The 13,118-nt window shown below is 47.2% G+C and overlaps 1 protein-coding gene across 1 annotated transcript in view; it reads right to left on the bottom strand.

Moving 5' to 3' along the window:
* NOC2L (nucleolar complex associated 2 homolog (S. cerevisiae)) overlaps positions 1-13,118 on the bottom strand; it is a gene marked incomplete at its 5' end in the record, with an annotated part of 52,435 nt that overhangs the window by 22,431 nt on the left and 16,886 nt on the right. The window contains 3 exons of the mRNA XM_010289644.1: positions 485-628; positions 5,454-5,555; positions 5,727-5,840. Of these exons, the coding sequence (XP_010287946.1) occupies positions 485-628; positions 5,454-5,555; positions 5,727-5,840 (360 nt within the window). The remainder of the gene's footprint in view (positions 1-484; positions 629-5,453; positions 5,556-5,726; positions 5,841-13,118) is intronic.

The raw sequence follows: 13,118 nt of genomic DNA, 5'->3' as shown, positions 1-13,118 counted from the left end.
TTTGCCTCAGGATCCTAAATTGCCACATATCAGTCTGACAATGGCTTGGTTCTACGCTGCTAAAGAGTGGTCCCTCCAGACTAGGAGGAAACAACATGCTTACAGGGGCGGCAGAATCCACCCCTATCACTTTAGGCACAAACTAGCACCTACGTATCAGGAATGGGATGATGAAAACCAAGTAACTTCTGAGCAAAGGAGATGGCCCAGCAAAGCAAGGCGCTTCCATGCATGTGTGTGTGTTATAAATAATAGAAGGGTATAATTTATGGGCTGTGTTTTCCATGAGGCTCTTGGCTGCAGAGTCTTGCCAACTATAGCATCAGAGTCCTGCCGAGTTCAGTTGTTTGTGAACATCTGCCCCACCCCACACACTTGCATTTCCAGGATCTCATCGTCCCTCCTCCCTCTGCCACCCGCTCAACCCCAGCAGCTGGAGTCTGACTGTCTTTCCAGGAAGCCCAAATCGAAGTAGCAGACTCACCACAGACTCCCTGCTGGCCACGCCGAAGGTAGCTTTCTGACGCCTGCTGGCGATGTAGGCAGAATTTTCCTGCAGTTTCTCCAGGAGCTGCCGGATAGGCTTGCAGTAGTTGGCAATCTTGCATTCCTTCAGGAAAGATTTTAGCTGGGAGGAGGAAAAGGAGAGGAAGAATGAAAGCAATGTAATAGTTTCCATAAACAGATCCCATCAGCAAAAAAACACTTCCCACCCCCAGTGACAAGACAGCATGGGGCGCCTTTTCCCTTCAATTCATACCATACTCCGATACATCACCCATATTCAGCCCTTTGTGGTCCTGCCACCCTGGGCTGGGAGGATGCAAAGACTTGCAGTGACAGGCCAGATGTTTGTATGCAATCCAGCACAGAGGCTTTGCTCAAAAACAGCTCTTTGCACCCTTTAACACTACGTCTAGCTAGAGAAAAAAAAAAAAGTATCCACAGAGTTCAAGCAGCCAGCAGGAAAAAAGTCTATGCTCTCTGGAGCCTCAGCTCCTTGCTGCCATTGTAGTTACAGTATCACTGTCTCCTGCTCAGCCAAATAGTAGGAGGAACTATGGACCACATGCACAGAGACCAGGAATAACTGTAGATGCTAGATGACCAAAAGCACAGGGAAGACGGGATTAGAATGGGGAAAGGTGTCTGTGGGACTGTAGAACACCAGTGGATATTGGAATACCAAATACAAGAGGCTGTGGATGAGACTGATGGCTGAGATTGAAGGCAGAGCTTGAGAAGAGAATTAAAATCGGGGTGGAAGTGTCCATGGACTGGGAGTAAGGGTCTTTGCTGTAGCTCAGTGGGAAAGCTTGGTGCTGCTACAGCAGCAGAGCTGTGGGTCAGGACAGACGGCCATCTGCAGAGTCACATGATGTGAAGTTTGCTTAATGTCTGACTGTACCAACCCAACTGGCACCATTGACTTTTTTCAAGGGCGCAAACCCACACACAAATTTACAAAATAACCCTCTCTGTGGACAACTTGTGCAGTATGTGCCTAGATAATTCCTTCTTTTAGACCTAAGACATATAACACGTAACCGACAGAACAAGAGCCCACCTGCCAGGAAACCGCAAACCCTACTGCTGCCTGAAAGGGCAAGGACTGTCCTACTCACAGAGAATCTGCTCCTACTCACAGAGAATCTGCTCCTACTCTCTCTGCACCCAAAACACACTTCACTACTATCAAGACGAGACTTCACTGCAAACAGAGCACACTTTTGTGTTGTTTTCTTTATCTCAGTAGCCTTGTCCTTAAGTAAACCTCTTTTTTCCCCACCAAAGAGGATTTCCCCTCCCAGTAAAAAAACCACCCTCCAACACCACTGCATTGTTCTGACACCTCCAAACTAAAAGCTGAGGCAGCAGTGGGCACTCTTGCTGACAGAGATAGGGGTGTCCAGATTGACTTGTGGCTTGAATTCCAGTTTACTACACTGTCTGCTAACAGTTTCACCAACCCCAAGACAAGACCCTGGCGTGCTGTCCAAATTCTGCAGGCCAAGCTCTTCGCTAGAGCCATATATATATATATATGTACACAGGCACACACTACACAAACACTTGATTTACAGAAAGAGATCCAACAAGGCAAAAGAAAATGGTTAACCAGAATGGAACCTTCATCTCAGCTGCGACCTGCAGATGCTATCGTGATAGAGATAAATGGTTTCTAGTCAGCAAATACAGTACTGCCTTCTCTACTTATGGCTTCAAATGTTCTGCCTCAAGAGACAGAGCTGGGGGAAGGAGGAATATGTCTCCCTCCTGTCAAGCCTACATGCCAAGTGGGTAGGTATTAAATGTTAATCAAGAGGTGACAGTCACAGCTAGCCCCTCTCTGTCAGGACACTGCTCTCCTGATGGGTATATTGCTGCAGGATCTGCTGTCTGTTACACACATGGAGAATGTCCCCCATTACCTAGCAGTGGGGGCTTTTCTTGTCCCTTTACCCCCAGCATATGCCCACCTGCCATCATACAGCCAACTCAGAAAAACGTGAGCTAAAATGAATACCTTTCCCCCTTTCTAGAAAGCAAATAGCCCATCAAACAAGTACAAAGAAACCACCAGCAAAACTATTTTTCTGCTGGTAAAACCTGTCCTACCCTCACCCCCCCTTTCTAAAATATTTATTTTTTATAGGTGCTGCATATTTATCTCCACTGAGAGATGCATTTGTCATTCGATTTATCTCACTTGATCCCCACAGCTGCAGCCCCAGATCCATTTCATCCGCTGCCACATACATTATCATTTTTCTTTCATTGCAGAAGTGTCACCAGAAATCCTGCAAAATCTCAGGCTCTATCTGTGTAGTTTGGTGTTGTGTGTTTGCTCTCACAGCCGTATGCTTCGTTTCTTCTTTCCTCCTCCTCTCTCCCACCCCTGCAATCCCTTCATAGTCCCACCACTATCTGCCACAGATATTAATGAAACATAATGAGATCTCAGTCCTGTGTTAAGAGGCAGAGAACAACCAAGAAGGTAAAAGAAGATAGAGGAGAGAGAGAGAAATGAACTCTGTATGCCTTTTTCCACTCTGCCAAATACAACCATATCTCTCCAGAATTGAAGCAATCAGAACATACACGCTATGTGTGTGTGCGTATGTCATTAGCATCTCACGTCGGTTACTAGCTGAGCAGCTCTGTGATTAGCGGGATTGATTCTGTCAAACTGCCAGCCTTAAACACCAATGGTTTATACCAGCAGAAACCACAGCAAAAAACCAGCTCCTCTTACTGTAAACGACGCAGGGAACTATAAATGATCTGAAGCAGCTGGGGGGTGTATTCCAGGGAACCCAAATCAAGCCCAATCCCCCACTCACAAAAAGCAGAGGGAATAGTCAACTTGGGACAGAGAGCAAACAGCAATAGGAGTGGCTGCTGGCAAAGTAAACCAACACCTCCTGCCCTTCTGTCTAACTGCAAATCATGCCTAGATCATGCTAGCTCCTGCCTCCACCCAGCAGTGCCTACCCCTTACTGATGCCTGCCCAGTTTTTCCCTTTAACCTCCCACCTCTGCTCTGTGATACCTGTTAGGGCTCTAGAAGAAGGAAGAGGTGGTCTCTTCCAAACATCCAGACACAGAGGCTCTGCATTCTAAGCTCCTTAGCAGCCTGCGGAGGCAGTGACCACAATGGGGTCGTCCCAGCAGCTGGGCAGAACAGAAGCCTTTGAACTATCTCCCACCCTACTGGCTCTCCTTCCCTTTGATCTGCCTGAGTGCTTCCTGCCTTCCAAGCAAGGAGGTTTTAAAGTTCAGTTTGAAGGCAGTTCAGCCTAGCTTCTCCCAAAGCCACTGACCAGAAGACAAGGAATGCAACCCTCGCCAGCTGGAACACAGCCTCTACGACACAGCACTGAGAGAAGCGTGAGCTCATTGGGGAGGAAGAATCAGGACAGATGGATTTTTACAGTTAACTGGAACCATTCCAGGAGAAAAGCCTCCCCTCCCTTTCCCGAAGACTCTGAGATTTTGGGAAGCTAACCTCAGCACCCCAGCCCAGCAGACGCCACGAGGCTGTGGTTAGTGGCAGCCAAATAGGAATCTGATAGCATTAATTCTCTGCAGAAATACAGGCTGGTCCCAGTGTGTGTTTGGAAGCCACAGGGTGCTTGGTGCCAGAGGGCCGTCAGCCGTTTTTCATTCCAGCTAGAACATCGTCTCCGACAGCTTCGATGCTCTCAACAGCTGCTGGCTGAGAGGAAAGGGCTTTGTTCGCTGCCGATAAGTGAGAAGCACGCAAAGCGAGAGCAATCACAGGAGCTGCTCTCCTCGCACAGAGAGTGCCTGTCAGCTCACATTAGCCAAAGCAGCCTACTGCCAGCTAGGCAATGGCCTGTGCCAGGCTGCAGGGACCCAGCCAAGAGTCATGCGCCTGACAGATGCCAGCCTATTACACACAGCAGAAACAAGGAGATTTGCCTCCCAAGCAGCCTGTGGGTCCCAACTGAGACATTGCTCCCACATCAACCAGAGACATCATAGCAACAAGGCATGCAGACGCAGGATCCCACGGCTGACACCAAAGCAAAGCAGAGGTTCATGTCCCCATGGAGGATACGACAGCAGCCTTCTGCCAAACTTGTATGCCACTTGCCACTCGGGAGTTAAAAATAGAAAGGACTTGGGAGGAAGGGAGGGAACAAGTTCCAACACATTTGCACTGAGCAATCTTACTGTTCGAAGGAGAGGCGTCACTGCTCATTCAAAACTGAAGGCACCCAGCTAGCAAGGTATTAGGGAAGGATTATGCACAATACACCCAGATGCACAGCACTATTAGGCAGCTTTATTGTGGACAGTGAAGTATGTAAACATGAAGTAGCTAGGAAGAACACCCTCCACTGCTGGGTGCCAGGGGAGAGGCAAAGGAGACTACTTTGCAGCACTTTTGTTAGGTGCAGCAAGCAGGAGGGATGGAGACAGGGATTGTACTGTTTTGAATGGAGGGACTTGGGGAGAAAGTGCCCCAGTTGATGGAGACACTGTGAAAGGAGGGAATATTGCCATCTTGTGGAGAACATGTGAGGAAGGCTGTGAGGCAAGGAAAAGTATGGGCTCACAGACCACAGGTACTGCTCTGAGACAATACAGCAATTTGGACAACTCTGAATTGCTGAGAACTCATCTGCATTGACTGGTCAAAAACACATCTCTACAGCAGTTATGCAGCCCTCTCTTCCACTTTGGCTCCCAAGAGTGGCTAACTCCACAGCTGCTTTCACCTACCTTCAGCCTCCTAATTAGATATGATGCCTCTGTTCCTCCCCAAGAATTCCCCAAAATACAAAGAAAAACTGTAATTAAGAAAAGGTAAATGGCTCTCCCCTCACACTGTGAGGACCATCTTGAGCTTACTGATAGCTTAAATGACTTTATCCCACTCTGTCCATATTCATGGCATGACTGAGAAGCATCTTACACCTTACCTGAATGACAGTGGGGAGAATCAACTCTGGGAATCCAATGCTGGAGGCTTGGCAATGGACATACTCAAGCGTCAGGTCATAGAGCTGTTCAATGAGTCCATCCTGAGCAGGGAAAGCAGAAATAGATGTATCAGATAGGAACTAAACCCTACAGCACCCAGATTGGGAAATGAGTCTCCAGCCTTACAGGACAGAAGCACAAAGCATATTGCTAGGGCAACTCTGTTGTTTACAGAGAAGTTGTGCACTCTTGGCCACTAGGGTTCCACTTACTCGGAAGGCCTTCTCCTGCAGGTTGGCATTGGAAAGCTTCAAGATCACTGCAAAGTTTATAGGCTTAGCACTCATACGTCCTGGCTTCTTGTTGAAATCCACTTGTTGAAAAACCTACAACAGAAAAAAAACGAGCATAAAGATGATCACACTGCAAAACAAAACAGATACCAAATCACTCAACTAAGATCACACAGTTAGTGGCAGAGCTGAGAGGACATGGTTTAGTGGGCATGGTGGTGTTGGGTTGACAGTTGGACTTGATGACCTTAAAGGTCTTTTCCAACGTTAACCATTCTATGACAATCCAGAAATCCCGATTCCTCATTGCCTGTCCTGTTCACTGTCCCACAGCTTTCTCAAATACCCTAGCAAGGGACAGCTAAGGAGCAAATACCAACCACACTTGAAGCTTTAGAGATCTTATTGTGAAAGATATCACAGAAGTGTAAGGTAAAAGGAAACCAACACAAGCAACAGCAAAGAAAATAGAGGTTTGCTCCTCAGATCCATGCTTCTAATGGTCAGAAAGATCATACTACAAAGCTTGAGTGCATTTTGGAGCTGTCCCTCAAGGTGAGAAGTTTTTCAACAGCAAGACTATATGTTGCTTACACCAAATCCATTACCCTTTTATTGACAGTGAAATAATTGTCCAGGAAGCAGAGACTACAGTAAGCCCTTTTCACAAACACCCCTTGCCAGGCAAGGTTTCTATTCTAATACATTTCCCACTGGTGTTCCTTGTACCAATTATAACTGAGCAGCCTTTAAATAAGTGCGTATTATTCAATTTCACATTTCAATTTATAGCAAGGGACATGGAGAAAAACTGGCCCCTTCCCAAAGTTTCAGAGGAGACCATGCGTCCTGCTCATTAAAATCATAAGCACACACAGGCTCAAGGGTACAGTTGGATGCCCAGTAGATTAGTATGTAACATCAAAAGGCAGACCTACACCTTTGCTTTGGTGTTTTTCCAGAGCTTGTTTAATGATATGGTTGGGGTGAAAAGTATTTCTGAAATGGAAGGTATGAAGCTTACATAGTAGAAAGAAGAAAATGGAGAGGAAGTTTACATCTGTGTGTGTGACTGGCTCTCCAGGGTAGCATCTGAAGTTTGGTCCAAGACCAAGAATGATGAAAGCCTTTTCCCCACTTCCTCTTTTTTTGGGAGGAGTTTCCCAGCTTTACTGGGGGAAGGGTAACATCAATCAGTGAGAATTCCCATTCTTCACTTCCCTGAAAGGCTACATTTGGCACACAGGAAAGCCATCTTTCATCTGAAACCAGCTAGAGCCAGAATCTGCCTTGGTCCCTTCAGCCCTGGGCAGACATCAGGCAACAGGGTACACTGTTGTGTACCCCAATAAGCCTGTGCTGCTCTTCCTCTGAAGCTGTGATACAGGAAAGGGCAAAAGGTTTCTAAAATGAGCAGCCATACAAATATGCCCTTTCCCAGCCTGGTAGGGGCAGACCTTAGGAGAGAGATGGTAAGAACTGCAAAGACCACTTGATCTAGAGCAGATTCCCAGAGATCCCCAATGAGGGGTTAACAAGTGGCAGTCAAGGGAGGTGTTCACCAGCAATGGGATCTCACTTAAAAAAAAAAAAAAATCAGCCAGCAATTGGTAATCATTTGCATATCCAATGACAACCATTGAGGAGAGCTGATGAGGAGCATATCCTGCCAACCCATACTTTTGAGCACCACAAAAGCAACCTACAGTTCCCATCCCCAACGCTTTTAAATTGCACTCCTGAGCAGGAAATAATTTCTATTCCCTCTATGCAGCAGCAACACATTCATCATCAGACTCCAACCAGCCCAGCAACATGGGGATGCAGCACACTGATTGCTAGAGGGTGAGGAGAGGAGGAAAGGGAGGGTGTTCAGGTCACACAGATGCCCCCAGGCCAGAAAAGCATGGAGACGACTATTGATTTTTTTACATTTTATTTGTCAATCCAGGTTATTTGGAAGGGAGGGACAAGCTTGGTGGCTTGTGAAAACAAAGAGCCCTAGCCCAGGGAATCGATGCTATAAACCTCGTTATGCACGGTTATTTCTTTGGCCAAAACAGCAGTATTGATCCCTGAGGTCAGACGTATTAAAGTGAAAGGCGTCAGGCTCTGTGGGATCCTAACATGCCGCTAGACAAGTGGGGAAATGCAACCAGAGGTTTTGAAACTCTCCCAGGAGGTGCTAGGGTGCTGGTCAAGGCCTGTGGTAAGGGGGCAAATGTGCTTCACATCTCAAGACTGTGCAGGATGGATCAGCTAACTCAGACTGAAGGAGAGGATGACTGATGTCTAGGAATCCTGTGGCAGGGTGGAAAGGCGATAATGAGAGACTAGAGGGCCAGAAAATGTCAAAAGCTAACAGTTTGGCTTAAGTGATAACCGCTAGCAGACAGGAAAGGACAGGGCAATACAGTCAGGAAGGAGAAGGATTTTTGGCAATCTCAAGCTCACAGATGATTTCCACGTGGCTAGTCAAAGGCATTCAGATATAGCTTGCACTGCCAAGAGTGCAAACCAAGAGAGCCAACTCTGCACCCATAGCAGTCCCACCGTATTGCCCCGTCCATCCCTCACTGCTTTCTCTCAGGCTCTAGCAAAAGCCTCCTAGCATCTGCTTTGATCACCCCAGAGCTGGCTGCCCTAGGCCAGCTCACAGCAAGGATAGAGTGCTTTGCTGGGCCTGCCTGCCAGCTTTCCCTCAGGTCTGTCAGTCACCCTCCCACTTCACTGAGGGAAGGGCTGAGAGAGTGTAGTTAAGTTGCTCCAGCAGAGTCTGATTATTGTCAAGTTCAGACAAGCTGCCCAACTTTCTGCAGAAGCTGGCTTGAAGCACTCAGTCACAAAACAATTAAGGTTGGGAGGGGCCTTTGGAAGTCAACTAGAACAGGTTGCTCAGGGCCATGTCCAGTCAGATTTTGAGTATCTCCAAGGACAGACACTCCACTATTGATCTAGGCAATCTGTTCTAGCCTCACCATATAAAATCGTTGGGGTGGTTGGTTTGTGGGTTCTTCCCCCCCTCCCAATGCTTAAGTAGGACATCCTGTATTTAATTTTCTGCAGAATGCCTTTTATCACTAAGTGCCATTGAGACAAATCTGGCTTCAACCTCTTTATTCACAGAATGGTTGGGGTTGGAAGAAAGCTCTGGAGGTCCTCTTGTCCAACCTGCCCTGCTCAAGCAGGGCCACCTAGACCCAGCTGCCCAGGACAATGTCCAACTTGCTTCTGAGTATCTCCAAGGACAGAAACTCCACTACCTTCCTGGCCACCCTGTGCCAGTGCTCAGCAATCCTGTAAAAAAAAGCATTTCCTGATGTTCAGACGCTGTTGTGTTTCAGTTTGTGCCCACTGCATCCTGTCCTGTCACTGGACAGCACTCGAGAGCCTGGCTCTGTCCTCTATGCACCCTCCTTTCAGGTATTTTACACATTAATAAGATCCTTCTTGAGGCTAAAGTCACAGCTCTCGCAGCCTCTTCTCACATGAGCAATGCTCCAACCTCTTCATCTCTGCAGCTCTTCACTAGACTCATTCCAGTATGTCCATGTCCAGGACTCTCCTTGCCCTGGAGAGTCCTGAACTAGACACAGCACTCCAGCTGTGGTCTCACTAGTGCTCAGCACAGGGGAAAGACTACAGTCAAACTGCTGGCAAAGCTCTGCCTAACACAACCCAGCATGCCATTTGCCTTCTTTACTGCAAGGGCGCATTGCTGCCTCTTGGTCAACTTGTTGGCCATGTCCTTTTCTGCAAACTGCTTTCCAGCCAGTCAGCCCCCAGGATGTTGTTACTATGGGGTTACTCTTCTCCAGGTGCAGGGTGTCACACTTCTCTCTGTTGAACTACATGAGGCTTCTGCCTGCCCATTTCTCCAATCTGTCAAAGTCCCTCTGAATTGCAGGACACTTATCTGGTATATCAACAACTCCCAACTTTGTATCACCTGCAAGATGCCACTCTGCCCCACCATTCAAGCCATTAATGACTATGATAACCAGTATCAGCCCCAGTATTGATCCCTGGGGTACATCACTAGTGGCTAGCCTCTAGTTAGATTTCATGCCACTGATGAGAGCATGAGCCTGGAAGTTCAGCCAGCTGTCAATACACCTCACAGTCTCTTATCTAGTCTGCAATTCATCTGCTTGTCTGTGAGGAAATTACAGGAGATGGTATCCAAAACCTTGATAAAGAGAAGATAAACAACATCCACTGCTCTCCCCTCATCCAAGGAGCCGATCATCTCATCATAGAAGTCTAATAGATTGGTCAGGCATGATTTCACTCAAACAACCCGTGGTACCTGCAGCGCTGCAATCCAGAATTTAAGAGCTGCAATATAGTGGTGGAGGGAGGATAATGAGGAAAAGAAAAGATATGTCTTCAGTTGGTGCAGTGATTTGGCTTAGTCTGTCTAAAGTTCCAGTTCTTCCTCTCTGTGTAAAGGAGGCAAGGAGCCCATGTCTTGTAGAAAACTAATTTCAGATCTGTGCCTTAAATGTATGACAATGTCCAGCATTATCAATTCTCCAACTACAGTCTTTGCATCAGCAGGTTTCCTCTGACACAATCCACTGCCCTCTCTCATATATGTTCACTCCAAGCCCCTGGGGACTTCTTCCGGAGCAAGCTGCACATCCAAAACAAGACTCAAGCCATTTAAGTGTTGAAGTGAAAAACATGTGCCTTCCTAAGCATGTCAAGGTTAACCTCCTCTCCCATCCCTCCAATCCCTCCACAGGGGAAGCCAGTTTCAAATTGGCATATGAAGTCTGCCTGTGGGGAGATTTCCACCTTGTTTATTCACACCTGCCTTCCAGCAGAGGAGCCACCAATTTTCCTGCTGCAGAAACTACTGCCTGTCACACAGTAATTGAAGTGCTAAAGAAAAAAAAAGCCTGGAATCTCACAGGCCCTCCAAGGGGAGTAACAATACAAAAATAAAAGCCTGCCTGCTTTACGTTCTCTCCCAAGCCACCTCCTCCTATCCAAGATGTAATTTTAGCAAGCTTCTTTTGCTCCATCCAGGAAGGCAGAGTCAGACAGGAGACAGCACTGGATGCCCACACTGGGGAGCATCAGCCCTTGTCAAGATGCATCAAGCAGCCAGCTCTCATTTCTGTTGGCAGAGGCATGGGGAATTCCTGTGCCTACGGGAATTGCACATTCAATCTGCCATCTCTTGAAAGCACAGCAACGACAGGGCTAAGAGGTAGCAAGGGTTGGGTTTCCTTGATGGAGAGGGGCAAAGGAAACAGAGTTAGAGTCACTTCTTACACAAGAAGCTTCACAGAATCTACATTCTAAGGCCACACAAAGCCCTCTCCAAAAAGTGCACAAAACATAGGGTCACAAACTCCACAGCCATTCTTTTACTGCACTTGGATTCAGCTGCAACAGTGACAGACAGAGCACCCTTTCCTCCTTCCTACCAAATGGAGCATACCTTATGCTGGGAAGGCTTCATTCTGCTCCCCTGACCCAGTCATACCCCTCAAGTCTACTTCTGCTTAGTACCACCACACTGATCAGATCACTCAATCTCATGATGGTTTGGATAATGGGCTTAAAATGGATTTTGTTTCATGACATGGTGTGGCACAGGACTAATGTTTATTGACTAAGTCACTGCTGAATTTGTGAGCTGGTAGAAACAGGCTCATGGTTAGAGCAGTAGGCTGGGCATCAGAATGCCTTCTCCTCCCAGCATTGCCACAGCCACCTTGGGACTTTGGGCAGGTCATTTCCCCTGTGTGCTAAAGCTTCCTACCATCTCATCTGCACAGCTGGAATACATCTCCTGCCTGAAGATAGCATGTCTCCACAAGATAAAGGTTTTAAGAATGTTCAGATACTTTTAACAGAGAGGAAGAGGGGGTTGGGAAGAGATGGAAGTGTAGGAGGAATAGCCCTGAATGCTCTTGGGAACTCCACACAATATTTGAAGGATCCCTTGCAGGAGATAGGCAGGAAGAAGGGAAAGGCTGACAGCTGCAGGGAGATATGGGAGTTTAATATCATGTCAGTGACCTTGGGTTACAGAACTTAAAGCAAAAAAAATTGTTAAAGTAATGTGAAAGAGTATGTAAGCAACACACATGCACACACCTCCCCTGCCCCCATCTCTCTCGTCACCAACACCTGGACGAGCTAAGCTGAGTAGCGCCTCACAAACACACACAGCAGGATCATATGTGGTCAGGGGCCTGTGGAAGCTGGGAGGAAGCTCAGTGTGCACTGTGGTAACGTCTGGCTGGGGCCCGACACACAGATTACAGCCTAGGTGTTGGGGCCAGCATGCAAAGGCGGGGGGCGGGAAGGCCCCAAGGGGAAAAAGGCTTTATGTCTCAGAGCGCTAAAAAGTTAAAAAGCAGAGAAACCATCCTCATCCCAAGCTCTACTACCCCAGAGTGGAGATGCCTCTGTCACTAAATGGCTGGCAGAATTTCAAATATCCATGAACAAGAGGAAGGAAGCAGGCAAATGGCAAAGCCACAAAGGCCAGGCCAGGGAGCGGTGGAGGAGGCGGGAGAGCAGGAGGAGATCTATAAACATCACTGCCTTCCACAGGGTTAGAGGATGTGGTTTGTGAAGGACATTAACAACAACAAAAAAACCACAAAAGCCTTTGCTTCAACAGAACTGGATTAGGAATGAGCCCAGCTGACTCAGGTCATTTATTATAGAAGTCTCCCTCCCTCCTACTCTTCAGCATCCAGCCTCACACTGACCTACTAGGGCTTCTGCATGCCTCAGCCTGCCTCACTCACATTTCCCCAGTGCAATTTGGCTGCACCACTTCTGTGCCACCTCCTCACAGCAGCAAGGCTACAAAGACCTATATGAAGAGACATCAGGCATCTGATATGCGGGAAAGCCAGATGGTCTCTTAGCACCAGAATTTCACCAAACATATTGCATTTTGCCAGCTTATGTTCCCTGAGATCTTTTTCCTAAATAAATTTTTAATTCTTGAAGGGCTTTTCCCTTCCATTTACCCTTTGTCTGCAGTTAGGAGAAACTCTTCCTTTTGCTAAGATATGAACACATCAGCAGGATCAAGTAACAACAGCTCAGGGAGTTACTGCAACCAGCTGAGCCTCTGAATCTCTTCTCTGGCAAACCCTTTGCCTGCTCCAGCTGCATTGGTTAAACAACCCAGAAATGTATTTTTGCACCCAGCTGATCTCTCATACTCTCTACTCACAGGCCAATAAAAGTTTAATCCTCTTTGCCAACCAAAGAATACATTGTCTGATACTGTTTTCCAGGGATTTTAGGGAGTAAGCAAATTGGGGAATCTTGGGAGCTATTGGAGGGTACACTACATGAGTGTGTTTATTAGGTAGTAGGCATCAGCCATGG

The sequence above is a fragment of the Phaethon lepturus genome, unplaced genomic scaffold (assembly GCF_000687285.1).
Source record: "Phaethon lepturus isolate BGI_N335 unplaced genomic scaffold, ASM68728v1 scaffold31116, whole genome shotgun sequence".
Lineage (NCBI taxonomy): Eukaryota > Metazoa > Chordata > Aves > Phaethontiformes > Phaethontidae > Phaethon > Phaethon lepturus.
Note: the sequence above shows the minus strand (reverse complement) of the source record. Positions and strands in the feature narration are given on the sequence as shown.